Genomic DNA, 15,610 nt, shown 5'->3' on the forward strand with positions numbered 1-15,610 from the left:
TAGCAACAGCTCAAGTGCTAACTCTGACACCTGGTTTTATAGCTTATTGGACTTAAAAACACAAATGGCCACCATTATGCACAAGTTTATAGTCAGGCATTTCTTTCTTCTGCAATGACATGTTGCTTATGTTTGGAATATCTAAGTAATCAGGGCACAAGAAAATGCCATGTAAACACTGCAAGCCATAGAGGGGAAGAAGCCACAGCTGATTACTTTGAAAAAATTATCAAAAACTTAAATAACCACATCAAGAACTAAGTGAAAAAGGCAAAAAGACTAATGAATTAAATAGCAATGCATTTTTTCAAATGATGTCTTTATTTCTGCCAATTAAAATATGTTATAATTCCACTGATGAGAAAGAAGGACTAAAAAGTATAAAGACAGCCTTGCCAGTCTGTAATTTCAGGTCACTGGCTCAAAACAGGCTTTCTCTATATTTGATAATTGACAATTTTTTATGTCAGAATTTGGCTATCATATGTCTGACAGCAGTGTTATCATTGTTAATATTATGTCTACAACAGCAATACTGTCAGTGTTCTATGTAAGTATTTTATGCTTGCAGAAAATGAGACATTGGTACTATGTCTCCAGCAGCATTGTTCTCATTGTTGTAATCTATGTTAGCAGACAATTTAACATCAGTATCACGTCTGCAACAGCAATGTGGTCAGTGTTATAATCTATGTTAGATAGCAAGAAGTTAGTATCATGTGTCCAATAGGAGTGTTGACTGTAATGTAATATATGTTCACAGATCATGAGACATTGGTGTGACTGTCCCCAGCAGCAATGTTGTCAGTATTGTAATTTATGTTAACTAGCAAGACAGTAGTATCATGTCTGAGATCAGTTGTAATTTATGTTAGCAGAAGGTGATATTAGTATCATTTCTCAGGTAGCAATTTTGTTAGTATTGTAATCTATGTTAGATAGTGACACATTGGTATCATGTCTCCAACAAGATTGTTGTTATCATTGTAATGCATATTAGTTGTTGTTGTGTGGGGTTTAACACCATTTTTCAGCACACGATAGGCTATACATGGCGGCCAGTATTAATGGTGGAGGAAGAACCCGGGAAAACCCCGGAAAGAACTACCAACCCACGAGAAGCTACTGGCAAGCTTTCTTTCATACCCACATTGGCTGAATCTGAGACTCGAACCGGCGCAGACAGAGGTGAGATGGCAGTGATCCGTAATGGAGAGTGCTTTAGACCACACGGCCACTCGGGGCCCCCAGTGCATATTAGTAGATGGTGAGAAATTGATATGATGTCTCTGGTAGTAGTGTTGTCAATGTTGGAAGCTGCTAGATTGTGACACATTGGTATCATGTAGTGTTGTTATCTATATTGATATTGAAGGAAGAAAACTGGTTTCTGCAAAATCACTTTAGTTAAATCAAGAAACTAGAATCACAAATCACTGTAGGAAAAATGAAAATAAAGACATTTTTTTTTCTTCAGGCATGCTTTTGCTGAATGGAAAGTAAAGTATGAGAAGCGAATCCAGCGCCGAGGTGAAATTGACTCTTTTGTACGACAGAAAGTGATGAGACGGGCATTTTTTAGGTGGAAGTTCACAGTGAATACACTAAAAAAATGCCGTGCTGCAGCCATTCATTGTTTGGAGACTGCCCTCCTGAGACATGTTTTGTACAGATGGGAAACGTTCACTGCTTACAAGATAGAGCTCAGGTACAAATACATTAACAGGATTGGTTATGTAATGGTAAAATATTGGCTTCGAACTTCTTAACCGTAAAGCAAGATTCCTGTTGCTGACCTGGGTTTAATCTGGGATTCATGGATATGGGGCCAACAGCATCTTTGGAAAAGCACCATGCCAGATTTTGATGGACCAGTATTTCATGCAGTTGCAAATAAAAGTGATTTTTAACATTTTGTGATCAATTTCATACTATGCAATTTTAAATATGGACTGTGATTAGGGCTACATTGTAATCATGGTGCCATCCATCAATCAGTCATTTCGTCCAGATGCCCACCAGTTCATCCATCCATCCATAACTTTTACTGGAAATTGTTGGATTTTAACCAAATTTGGTATCCAGCTTCCTATTGATGGGACATAAAAAATATTGATTTCCATATGTCTTTTCCATCATTAGATGAGTAATGATTCCTAATTGCCTTGACCCATAACTTTTGTTTCTGTAGCTTTTCTTTTTCAGAGATAATTTTGCTTAAGTCAGATTTTTCTCACAGTTTGTTAGATTGAAATGATATCAGTTAGAACAAGTTCAATTTCCAGCATTCCAGGATGCCATTTACGTAAGTTATGTCCTCTGATTTTCTTCAGTCTGGTTTCCACAACATAACATTATTAGGTATATTGGATTTCAACTATATTTTGTGTGTGGCTTTATATTGAGGAGATTTTTAATGAACAAAATTTCTAGCATTCCATGATATCATTTACAGAAGTTATGCCCCCTGGTTGCCTCATGTCATGTTTCTGTAATGTAACAAAGCTTGTTGATTTAAAATTAAATTTGGTTTGGGACTTTATATTGATGATACATTGAATGTGTTTTATTTCCAGCCTTCTAAGACCTCTTGTGCAGTTGTTTCCCTTGAATGTCATGCTCCTTACTTTGGTTTTCGGTTTCTGGTTTACTAATGATTGTTGAATTGTATTTTACATGTGGCATTACGCTGAGGAGTCACTGAATGAGTTTATTTGTCAATTTTCAACATTAGTTTTTGCAAGAGTTATGGCCCCTGATTGCCCCTCCTTATTTGGTTTCCACAGCATACCTTCAGTAGGAAATACCAGACTTGAAGGATTCCCACACCCTCCTGAAAGGAGGAAATGCCAGAATCCAATTAAAATTTGAATTCAATTAAATAATCCTGGAAACCTCCCTGAAAATTACTTTTTGTTATAAAATGTCCTGGAATTTGATATTAACAAGCTTAATTAAAAATTTTATTAGAGAAAATACATTATTTTTCCATGCAGCTTTGCATTGAATGATATTGCAATGATCATCTTGTTATGTCAGTCGCCATGTTTGCATCTGGTAAGTAAGAGATTTTTGCACAAGTGGCGTCAGCTGCAGCATTGTCTTTAATCAAAGTATCAGACTTTAAAAATGACTCCTGAACTTTGTCCTTTTCTCCTTAAAATCTCCTGGAAAACACCCGGAAAAATAAAAATAATTTGGTGCAGAAACCCTGGACTTTAACCATATTAATCATGCATCATTATATAATTGAGGTCTTCATGGTATTACAGTTCAAGCATTTCAGCTCATTTACAGGAGTAATGTCCCCTGATTGTCCATTTTCTTCAAACTTTGACTAGTTCCTCTGTTTAAAGTCCTGCTGAGCAAATTGTAGTGGGTAGGAGCCTTTTCAGTGCACCCGCTGCTAACAGCTCTAATTTATCTTTAATAAAGAGGACCCTTTTCAATGTACCCATTGCTAACAGCTCTAATTTATCTTTACTAAAGAGGACCCTTTTGAATGTACCCATTGCTAACAGCTCTAATGTATCTTTAATAAAGAGGACCTTTTTGAATGTACCCATTCCTAACAGCTCTAATTTATCTTTACTAAAGAGGACCCTTTTCAATGTACCCATTGCTAACAGCTCTAATTTATCTTTACTAAAGAGGACCCTTTTGAATGTACCCATTGCTAACAGCTCTAATGTATCTTTAATAAAGAGGACCTTTTTGAATGTACCCATTTCTAACAGCTTTAATTTATCTTTAATAAAGAGGACCCTTTTCAGTGTACCCATTTCTAATTGCTCTAATTTATCTTTAATAAAGAGGACCCTTTTCAATGTACCCATTGCTAACAGCTCTAATTTATCCTTAATAAAGAGGACCCTTTTCAGTGTACCCATTTATAATTGCTCTAATTTATCTTTAATAAAGAGGACCCTTTTCAATGTACCCATTGCTAACAGCTCTAATTTATCTTTAATAAAGTGGACCCTTTTCAGTGTACCCATTGCTAATAGTGCAAATTTATCTTTAATAAAGAGGACCCTTTTCAATGTACCCATTGCTAACAGCTTTAATTTGTCTTTAATAAAGAGGAGCAGACTGCTCTGGTGGCCTAGTGGTTAGAGCATCCGCCTTGGATGCAGGAGGTTGTGGGTTCGATCCCCGGCCAAGTCATACCAGTGACTTACAACAAATGGTACTAGGTGTTGCTTCGCTTGGTGCTCAGCATTAGGAGGTAAGCATTAGGACTAGTCAGCCTGATGTCATGATAATGTGACTGGGTGGGTCATGATGCTACATGTCTGGGACATGATGCCCCAGTGCTAGACATCACTATAAACTGCCCATTGCAGACATCGTAGCGATATGACTGAAAAATTGTTAAAGCTATGTTAAAAAATCCAAAACACATCACAACACATAAAGAGGACCCTTTTCAATGTACCCATTTCTAACAGCTCTAATTTATCTATAATAAAGAGGACCATTTTCAATGTGCCCATTGCTAACAGCTCTAATTTATCTATAATAAAGAGGACCATTTTCAATGTACCCATTGCTAACAGCTCTAATTTATCTATAATAAAGAGGACCCTTTTCAGTGTACCCATTGCTAACAGGTTTAGTTAATTTATCTTCAGTATGCAAGGCTTGCTATTTCAGTCAGTAAATTTTTTTACTCCTTCTGACTTTGATGGCAGAAATGTGAATTTGATGACCATCTTTTATCAGGTATATGATGGTCGATTCATCATCACTTCTTGACAGTGAGTTTTTGAGTGAGTTTTTGGTCAGTGTGCTAGGAAAGTTGATTTAAATTTGTGCTTGTACATCTGCTGAAATTACTGGCTTTTGTGTGGTTTTAGTCATTAACCCTATGTCTATAGTTGTTAAACTGTAGGAGCAAGCATTGAAATAAATTTGTATGCTGATTTTGTAGCTTCTGATGCCTTCATATTTGCACTGAAACTTGGTAGCAAGTGATATCCTAAGGTTTTCTAACTAAGTAGACAAATTGTGTCACTTTAAAGAAATTTGAGGCTCAAACCTATGAATAATGGAATTAATTTATCTAATATTTTATTTGAAACATAATTTCTTTGTTGGATGAGCTTATCTGCTTTAAATGTGTGTTGGCCGACTAGTTTCAGAAACAGTTGCCTATTTTTGAATTTATCTTTTTATGCTGTTTTCAAAGTATTGGTTCAGTTTTTCCCATTTAAGATTTGTTACATTTATGAAGTGTGATAAGTATTTTGTGTATTTTACCACATTTTAACTTGCAAGGCCAGAAAATTTCAGGTGTAAATTGTTTTGCCATGACAAACTCTGATTCCCATCTCTTCATCTGCATATTTTGCTTAACTTCCACAGAGATTTCAAGCAGCTTGCATATCTTGTTTAGGTAAAAAGATGAAAGATGAGATGAGTTTAGGAGAACCAATATTTAAAAAAAATGATAAATGTTAAAAGACATGTCAGTTAAAGATGATTGGTGATGATAAAATGTAACAATAATCATAAAGTTTGGTAAAAATTACATATTATGCAATGGAGATTCAGATCTGGTAATTGTTTTAAGTTTTACTTTACTTGCATAGGATGGTTAAGGCATTTTGCATGAAATTTCAAGTCAGTTTGAATCGTAGATAAATATCAAGATTTCACTTGGATTTCCTCCCATTTGCAAACTGGTCAGTGTACACTGAGAAACAGAAACAAAAGTTAACGATGGGCACAAACTTTCAGCTTTTTACTATTTTCTGATGTCAGTCATACTGTTGAGACCAGCAGTGAGGAGCAGGATCCTCTTTAAGTTAGGCTACAAAATGTGTTAACATAATAAAAAATGAAAGGCTGCCCTTTTTTATATTGCCCATAAAATTACCTGCAGGATTTTAGAGGCTAATTTAAGACCTAAAAAGTATTAAAAAAATTAAATGATTAAAAGTTACGTTAAATTTATTTTTTTGAAATTAATTATTGATATATATCCTTCAACACTTAAAAAGTAATTTTGAGAATCATTAAAAGTATCATTCCCCATTGATTCTTGGTTTGATTTAATAAAACTTTTGCACATGTCATATATGGAGTTAAATTTATTGAGTGTACTTATCCCTTTGCTAATGACGATTGGAGTGATCTAGCATTTTGCCCATTTGTTTATGTTGGTTGGTTATGTTCTAAATTTCTTGGACCCTGTTTCACATACAGTCATAAAAATTGGTATGTGGATGCATCTTAAGGAGAGTAACTCAGCCATACCAAGGCTTCATAATTGTGTCATCATATATTTTGTGCTTGAGTGACTTTTGAATTTTCAACAGATTGTTTATTACATCCTCAATATGTTGGACATTATTTCACCTCCACTTATGAAAATTGGTATGTGGATGCATTTCAACGTGAGTAACATAACCAGGGGATCTGGGTGGCTGAGTGGTCAAAGCTCAGATATTTACTCATCACTGCGGTCTCACCTCTGTCTGCATGGGTTCGAGTCTTGGGCTAGACCAATGTGGGTATATTAGAAATCTTGTCTGTAGTTTCCCATGGGTCCTTTCCAGGGTTTTCCCTGGATTCTTCATTTACCACTTGTACTGGCTGCCATGTATATAATGTATCATGTGCTGAAAAATGCCATTAAGCCAACAACAACAGAAATTAATAATAGAACAAAACTGAAGTGTTGACAGAAGAGCTAGTTTAGATGGTTTCCTTGGCTGGTGCTGTTCTGCCCTTCAGATTTAGATTTTTACAGTCACTCCAGTTTCCTGCCTGTAGAAATCAACTTGAGTCTTTGCATCAACATTATTTTCACCAGTGAGATATGTACAACCTTCTCCATCGAACTGTAACTTATCAGTATCAACAGAGATGGCTATGTACTACCTCCTCCATAAGACTGTAAATTGTCAGTATCAACAGAGTATGTTATATGCAACCTCCTCAATAAGACTGTAACTTGTCAGTGTCAACAGAGTTGGCTATGTACAACCTCCTCAATAAGACTGTAACTTGTCAGTGTCAACAGAGTTGGCTATGTACAACCTCCTCCATAAGACTGTAACTTGTCAGTATCAGCAGAGTTGGCTATGTACAGCCTCCTTAATAAGACTGTAACTTGTCAGTATCAACAGAGTTGGCTATGTACAACCTCCTCAGTAAGACTGTGACTTGTCAGTATCAACAGAGTTGGCTATGTACAACCTCCTCAATAAGATGGTAACTTGTCAGTATCAACAGAGTTGGCTAACTTATCAGTATCAACCTTTTCCACTAGATTGTATGTAACCTGTCAGTATCAACACCAATGTATGTATAACCTCAGGGAAGATTATGACTGATTGGATGTGGAAGCTTCCCCTCCCGTATGCTAGGATGTAACTCATTGAGGGAATTTTCCAGTTGATTCATTTGTTTGATTTGTCAGTGAGAGGTTTATATACCGCTTTGTTGCTGGTGTCACCGGTGAAGCTGGTATTGCTACTTGTTAGGTTATGCAACAAAAGTATTGTCATGACTTACTGTTGTGGGGGCGCTCACCAGTTATTATGTAATTTGAGAGTGTGACTATGTAAGGTGAAGTTGTTTGCATTTAAAACATGCACATTGGAGAGAATGTTGGCATATCTCAATGCTACTTTGATATAATATGGCTGACATTTCTTTGGATATTGTACTTTTGGAAATTGTACATGATCTAAGCACATTGCTAACTAAAATGACTGCTCCCTTGTGCTAAAAAAAATCAACCTGAATTAGTGTACAGTACACTATCCATAGCAGCTATTAAACTAGGGAAAATGAATTTTGCCTGACTAGACAATACCAGCTTCTGAAAGTGCAATGAATGAATTACCAAATATATAAAATGAAAAAATGTTATCTGCTCTTATTTTACAATTTGCCTCTGAAGTTCAGGAAGTGAAAATGACCAAGTGGAGCTAACACTTTTTTGAAAGGTGCACATCTGGAGTAAGGCCAAGCTGTATACTCAATAACCCATATTACACCCATCAGTCATGCACCAAAATAAAGGGAGTTAATGGTTCTTTGAACTATACCTAAGATAAATAAGGTCTTTTTTAAAGAGCCAGTATAATCACTTATCACGGAAAGCCAAAGAAATTCTTCCTCTTTAAAATTGTAACCCTATGCAAAAACTACAATTCTGTAATGCAGTACATAACACTCACATGCTGTTGTACAAATTACCAGTTGAAATCATGTCTGCAGGTGTGTCAAATTGATAATTTATTTTATGTCCCTGTGATCGTCTATTTGGTTGACATATAGTTTTTGTATGACTTCTTCAGACTGTTTCATAGTTTCACAAGGTTTCTGTGTAATTGAATTGCCTATAGATGCAAATGTGAAATGTGTGGTTGTGAACTCCAAACTGTTCTAGGGGTCATGAGGTCCTCAAAAACAATCCCCTTTTAAGAACTATTTTCCAGATTGCTTGGGGTAGATAATCACACTTGAGCTACTGCTATATGGGATTGTTCTTCCTTTATTTCTGTTCCATGTGGTGGTACAATCCAGTATATTGTTGGTTTCCAGAGGTCCTCAGTAAAAAACTGTTCTTGTGAAATATTTTTCCTAAAAATATTGGGGTATACAATCCTGTCAGAACTGGTGAGGGTTGTTCATTTGTTCTTTTCAGACTTGCAGATGTTTCAATTTCAATTTCTGTTCAGTTAGTATACATAGAGCACTTCAGTTTTTATCTCATAGATAAACTGATCTTTTGATTTTGAAGATTTTATCATAATCAGCAAAATAGTCTGTTACCAATGTGTGTAATTTTGTTATGTTGTGCTAATGATTGGAGATGTTTAAATTTTGCTTCACAATACACACATTGGTAATACATTTTGCCATGTAACGGTCATCTAGTGAGTAATTGCATCATGATTTAGTACGTGTTAAAAAGCCAGGCAGCATGCACAATGTTTTCCTCTGAAGAGTGGAATATTCCATCATTTTGACTGTAGAGCCAGAATATCTAAGTTTGCATGAGAGAAAATATAATAAATTAAGTTAAAAATGCCTGGACTTGCATTTAAGCGATGTTGATCCCTAAATGATGAAGAGAATATAATTGCTATATCCAGAAATGTTCTCTATCTTTCCTATAAAAAGAGAGGTCTGGACCGGATTTATTAGTTTCTGTTATCTCATATTTAACACAATCTTTTATATGCTTAAATGATTAAATTACTTCAACACTGGGGGAATCTTTTTGATTATGGATATCACACAAGTGTTCTTTTATTCTCACTTGAATTCCCTTTTGTCACATTTAGTGCAGGTGAGTAAACAGATGACATTATGGGTGGTACAGAGTCCTCTTAGTTATTTTTGAGGTTCATAAATGTGCTTCTAAAGATTTTAGGTTTATCTATTTTCACGCAGAAACTGCAGTTGATGGTCTTGCAGTATAATACTTTATTTGTAAATGTAGAGCCTCCTCCAAAAGACGGTATCTTGTCAGTATTAACAGTGGTATATGTACAGCTTTCTCTACAAGACTGTAAGTTGTCAATATCAACAGTGGTATATGTACAGCTTCCTCCACAAGACTGTAACTTTTCAGTATTAACAGTGGTATATGTACAACCTCCTCCACAAGATCGTAACTTGTCAGTATCAACAGTGGTATATGTACAACCTCCTCCACAAGATCGTAACTTGTCAGCATCAACAGTGGTATATGTACAACCTCCTCCACAACACTGTATCTTGTCAGTATCAACAGTGGTATATGTACAACCTCCTCCACAACACTGTATCTTGTCAGTATCAACAGTGGTATATGTACAACCTCCTCCACAACACTGTATCTTGTCAGTATCAATGTACAGCTTCCTCCACAAGATTGTAACTTTTCCGTATCTACAGTGGTATATGTACAACCTCCTTCACAAGACTGTAACTTGTCAGTATCAACAGTGGTATATGTACAGTCTCCTAAACAAGGCTATGACATGTCAGTATCAACAATGGTATATGTACAGTATCCTAAATGAGACTACATCTTGTCAGTATCAACAGTGGTATATGTACAGTCTCCTAAACAAGGCTATGACATGTCAGTATCAACAATGGTATATGTACAGTCTCCTAAACAAGACTATGACATGTCACTACCAACAGTGGTATATGTACAGTATCCTAAATGAGACTATATCTTGTCAGTATCAACAGTGGTATATGTACAGTATCCTAAACAAGACTATATCTTGTCAGTATCAACAGTGGTATATGTACAGCCTCCTAAACAAGGCTATGACATGTCAGTATCAACAATGGTATATGTACAGTCTCCTAAACAAGACTATATCTTGTCAGTATCAACAGTGGTATATGTACAGTATCCTAAACAAGACTATATCTTGTCAATATCAACAGTGGTGTATGTACAGTATCCTAAATGAGACTATATCTTGTCAGTATCAACAGTGGTATATGTACAGTATCCTAAACAAGACTATATCTTGTCAGTATCAACAGTGGTATATGTACAGTATCCTAAACAAGACTATATCTTGTCAGAATCAACAACAAAAAGAAATGAAGCAAGATAATGTGAAGCCCTGTTAATCTATACAAATTTAATCATCATATCTTTGTATGGATTATATTTTTTTAAAGTATGGATTATAGAGTCTGTTCATTTGTATGTATTACATAATATTTTATTTTGTATGGATTATGGAGTCTATTTTTGTATGGATTACAGTCTATTCTTTTGTGTGGATTATAGAGTCTGTTCTTTTGAATGGATTATAGTCTTTTGTATGGATTACAGTCTTTCCTTCTGCATGGATTTTAGATACTTCTTTTGTATGGGTTACATCATACATTCCTTATTATGGATTACATAGTATACTTTTTGTGTGGATTACTAGTCTATAAATTGTTTGGATTATAGAATCTATTCATTTGTTTGCATTATAGAATTTTCATTTGTATGGAATACATAGTATATTCTTTTAAATGGATTACAGTCTATTTTGTATATTTTATGGAGTCTATTCTTTTGTATGGATTACATCATATATTCTGTGGTATGGATTACAAAGTCTTTTGTATGAATTATAGAGTCTATTTTTTATGGATTACAGTCTGTTCTTTTGTATTGACTGTAGTCTATTCTTTTGTATGGATTACATACTATATTCTGTGTCTCTTTTTTTGTATGGATTACAGAGTCCATTTTGTATGCATTACAGAGTCCATTTTGTATGCATTACAGTCCATTTTGTATGCATTACAGGGTCTTTTCTTTTGTATGGATTACATACTATATTCTGTGTCTCTTTTTTTGTATGGATTACAGAGTCCATTTTGTATGCATTACAGAGTCCATTTTGTATGCATTACAGAGTCCATTTTGTATGCATTACAGTCCATTTTGTATGCATTACAAAGTCCATTTTGTATGCATTAAAGAGTCCATTTTGTATGCATTACAGAGTCCATTTTGTATGCATTACAGAGTCCATTTTGTATGCATTACAGAGTCCATTTTGTATGCATTACAGTCCATTTTGTATGCATTACAAAGTCCATTTTGTATGCATTAAAGAGTCCATTTTGTATGCATTACAGAGTCCATTTTGTATGCATTACAGGGTCCATTTTGTATGCATTACAGAGTCCATTTTGTATGCATTACAGAGTACATTTTGTATGTATTACAGAGTCCATTTTGTATGCATTACAGAGTCCATTTTGTCTGCATTACAGAGTCCATTTTGTATGCATTACAGAGTCCATTTTGTATGCATTAGAGTCCATTTTGTATGCATTACAGTCCATTTTGTATGCATTACAGAGTCCATTTTGTATGCATTACAGAGTCCATTTTGTATGCATTACAGAGTCCATTTTGTATGCATTACAGTCCATTTTGTCTGCATTACAGTCCATTTTGTATGCATTACAGGGTCTTTTCTTTTGTATGGACTACATAGTCTTCAATTGTTTGGATTATACAGTCTATTTTAGGATTCACAGTTGTGAGATTCATAAAGATTCCCAAGAAATATTTTAAGCAAAAAGTTTCCAAAAAATCAAAAATCATATTTGTGAACACTACCATTCTTTACTTTAGTGAATCTCCCCAGTATTTAGAAAATTATCTCTTTTTGGTTTTCAAATTGAGGATAAACCTTTCCCACAGATGTTTCAGGTCTAGAGTAGCCTCCGGATTAAAGAACACTCCAGATTAACAATTCCTGTTTTTAGAACAAGAGATGAAAACTGTTCTCAGAAATGGAGACATCTGGGATAAATGTAGTCCAGATTGATCAGATTTAATTGTATTTCAGGATAATCCCAAATTAGGTATATTAACTATTTACATAAATTATACTTGTATGTATGAAATAGTGTGAAGCCATATATCTGAGTGATTGTGATGTACCATGAAGCAAGTTGAGCTGTGTAATGATGATCATTGCACTACCTTCTATATGTCTATGATGTTTGTTAGGAGCAATCAATAGAACAAACCACATGGACCACCTCTGGACTATGCTGTTTGTTAGGAGCAATCAATAGAACTAACCATATGGACCACCTCTGGACTATGCTGTTTGTTAGGAGCAATCAATAGAACAAACCACATGGACCACCTCTGGACTATGCTGTTTGTTAGGAGCAATCAATAGAACAAACCACATGGAACACCTCTGGACTATGCTGTTTGTTAGGAGAAATCAATAGAACTAACCACATGGACCACCTCTGGACTATGCTGTTTGTTAGGAGCAATCAATAGAACAAACCACATGGACCACCTCTGGACTATGCTGTTTGTTAGGAGCAATCAATAGAACAAACCACATGGACCACCTCTGGACTATGCTGTTTGTTAGGAGCAATCAGTAAAACAAGCCACATGGACCACCTGTGGGTCAATGCTGTTTGTTAGAAGCAATCAGAAAAACAGACCACATGGACCACCTCTGTGGGTCAATGCTGTTTGTTAGAAGCAATCAGAAAAACAGACCACATGGACCACCTTTGTGGGTCAGTGCTGTTTGTTAGAAGCAATCAGAAAAACAAACCACATGGACCATCTCTGTGGGGGTCTATGCAGTTTGTTAAAAGCAGTCAGTAGAACAAACCACATGGACAGTGATATGCAGGTGTGTTATGCATGAACATGTCAAACATATGTAGAACAAAGGACTGGTCTATGATCTGTAGATATATTATGCATGAGTATATCACACATATGTACAACAAACAACATGGACCATGATCGTTAGGTGTATTACACATGAATGTTTAACACTTTTCAGGAAACGGCTCAAGATTCATGAGCGTAAGCAGCAGCTGCTTGTACAGAAGCAATGCCTGTCGGAATGGAGGGCTCGATTCCAAGAGCAACTGGATGAACAGAAAGCTAGGCAGCTCTGGTCTAACACTTGTGCCAGGTGAGGAGTAATCAAGTTAAAGTTTTAATGTCATAAATAGAACTGTGAAAATTTTATAAAAATTCTACTGGGTACCAATGGATCGAAATGATCAGTTACCTGGGTAACAGATCAAAGGGAAATTTTATTCAATGTGTACACACCTGAACTGCTTTTGTTGTAAGTTGACTATGGCATGAACAGCATGTAAAAGTGTATTTTTTCAGTGGTCAGAGTGTATAAGTCAGGGTCTGTTTCATAAATCAGATCCTTCTGAAGGAGTGACTTGTCCTCATTGAGTCAGAATTGCAGTTTGAAAAAATAACTTGAACTGGTTCAATAGATATATATATATATATATATATATATATATATATATATATATATATATATATATATATATATATATATATATATATATATATATCCTAGGAAGATAGGAAAATTAACAAACTAACTTTAAAATATATTTGTATTATTGAGTAGAATATGTCACAAATAAATTAACAACTTACAATTTGTTCTAATTAAATCCACAATGCTTGACATTTTGAATCCGTTTATAAGACAGTTTGATAAATCCATGAATTCAGTGATAAGTCACATTGCGGTATAAAAATAGTTCAGAATGATCCAATTCACAGTATCTTAATATGCAGACTTTGCTGGTCTCATAATTTCATTGGAGGGTTTGAAAATGTTGCCAATGTCATTAGTGTTTATTCTGCACTTGTTAGAAACTGGATGGTACTGATCAAACTCCTTGGAAAGTCTTATTTAATTTTTCTAATCATTGAACTTGATCTGCATCCACACCAATGCAGGGTGTTGTTTCTATGTCAATGGATGTTGCAATACTACAGAATGACTAATGTTGATGTAGTATTTGCAGTACATGTAAAGCATAAAATGTTCCCACTTGCTGGTGAACCTCACAACATCAAATTTCATCAGGTGTTCAGAAATTGGATATTTAGGTTTGCTGGAGTTTGTTGAAAGCTTGTCATTCATTTCATCATTGTTTCTTCAAAATTGAATCAAACACCCGCACTGCTCCTAACTGTATAATTCCAACTACCAAAATGGTCATGTTTTGCATTTTATTTATGGAGTATGAACCATTGCTGATCATGAACTAGCCAGAATTCTTTAATAATGATGGCTTAAATGTGCAGTACATTTTTTTCTTCAACACACATCTGTGATGTACTTCAAACAAATTGTATTGTTCCACTTGTGTACTTTGCCTATGCAGATTTGCCTAGTGGACTTTTCCACAGGAATTTTAAAGGTAGTAGCTAGCACAAAATCACCTTTGCTATTATCATTCAGTTAAGTAGTTTGTGGAATGGTGGTTGTTTATCTCTGACAGCCTTAATCTTTTCGTCGCCAGTAACAATTGACTGTTAACCAGCTTTGATAGTTTTTCGTGAGCATTAATCATAAAGCTATTTACATCAAACATTATTTCCTGTTTATGTAACCAGCTGGTTGTAGGCATATATAAGTAATATCACTGTTTCAACAAAGGCCTATCCTCCTCTCTTTTCCACAAGATTTATGGGAAATCATGTTTTATAAGACGACCATGGGGGTTGGGGAACATTGTGAGTAAAAAAAATTGTTTTCATGTGAAATATGGTTTGGCAGGTATGCAGTTTACTGTTTCAGGTTTTTGCATGTGTGTCAAGTTCATATATGAAGGTCAAGGAGTTACAGCAACCTAATAACTGATTCTTGTATTATTCACTGAATAGATAAGTCTCAATACATTGTAGGAAAGCAGCTGCAAAGTGGAGGCTGATATGTCACAAACAACGGCTGAAGCACCTTCTGGAGGAAACAGAGCCATTGAGATTGATTAACAGACAGAGAGGTTAGTTACTTAAAATACATGATACAAGTTAATGTCATACCATCCCCATATGTGAGGTAATGCAAATAATATTTGGAATAAAAAATCATTTTGAGATCTTAATCTACATTGTGTGATTTCTTTGAAAGGTTTTTCAGTGACTGACATAGTGTCATATGATCTACGATGATTCCTTCTCACATTGCACAGTTGTTGGACGTCATTGAGTTTGAGTCTCATATCAGTTTTTTTTTGTTATTTGGTGGCATCAAACAGTTCAAATGGCATATTCACTCACCTGGATCTAGCTACATACAGAATTATG

The 15,610-nt window shown here is 35.2% G+C and overlaps 1 protein-coding gene across 1 annotated transcript in view; it reads left to right on the forward strand.

The window, feature by feature from the left end:
• Positions 1–15,610, forward strand: part of LOC149781771 (uncharacterized) — a 211,428-nt gene that overhangs the window by 115,594 nt on the left and 80,224 nt on the right. Inside the window, exons 13-15 of the mRNA XM_089935925.1 lie at positions 1,478–1,708; positions 13,317–13,451; positions 15,209–15,306. Of these exons, the coding sequence (XP_089792051.1) occupies positions 1,478–1,708; positions 13,317–13,451; positions 15,209–15,306 (464 nt within the window). The remainder of the gene's footprint in view (positions 1–1,477; positions 1,709–13,316; positions 13,452–15,208; positions 15,307–15,610) is intronic.

This window comes from Sinohyriopsis cumingii, chromosome 15 (assembly GCF_028554795.1).
Source record: "Sinohyriopsis cumingii isolate HCF-2022 chromosome 15, ASM2855479v2, whole genome shotgun sequence".
In the NCBI taxonomy this organism is placed as follows: domain Eukaryota; kingdom Metazoa; phylum Mollusca; class Bivalvia; order Unionida; family Unionidae; genus Sinohyriopsis; species Sinohyriopsis cumingii.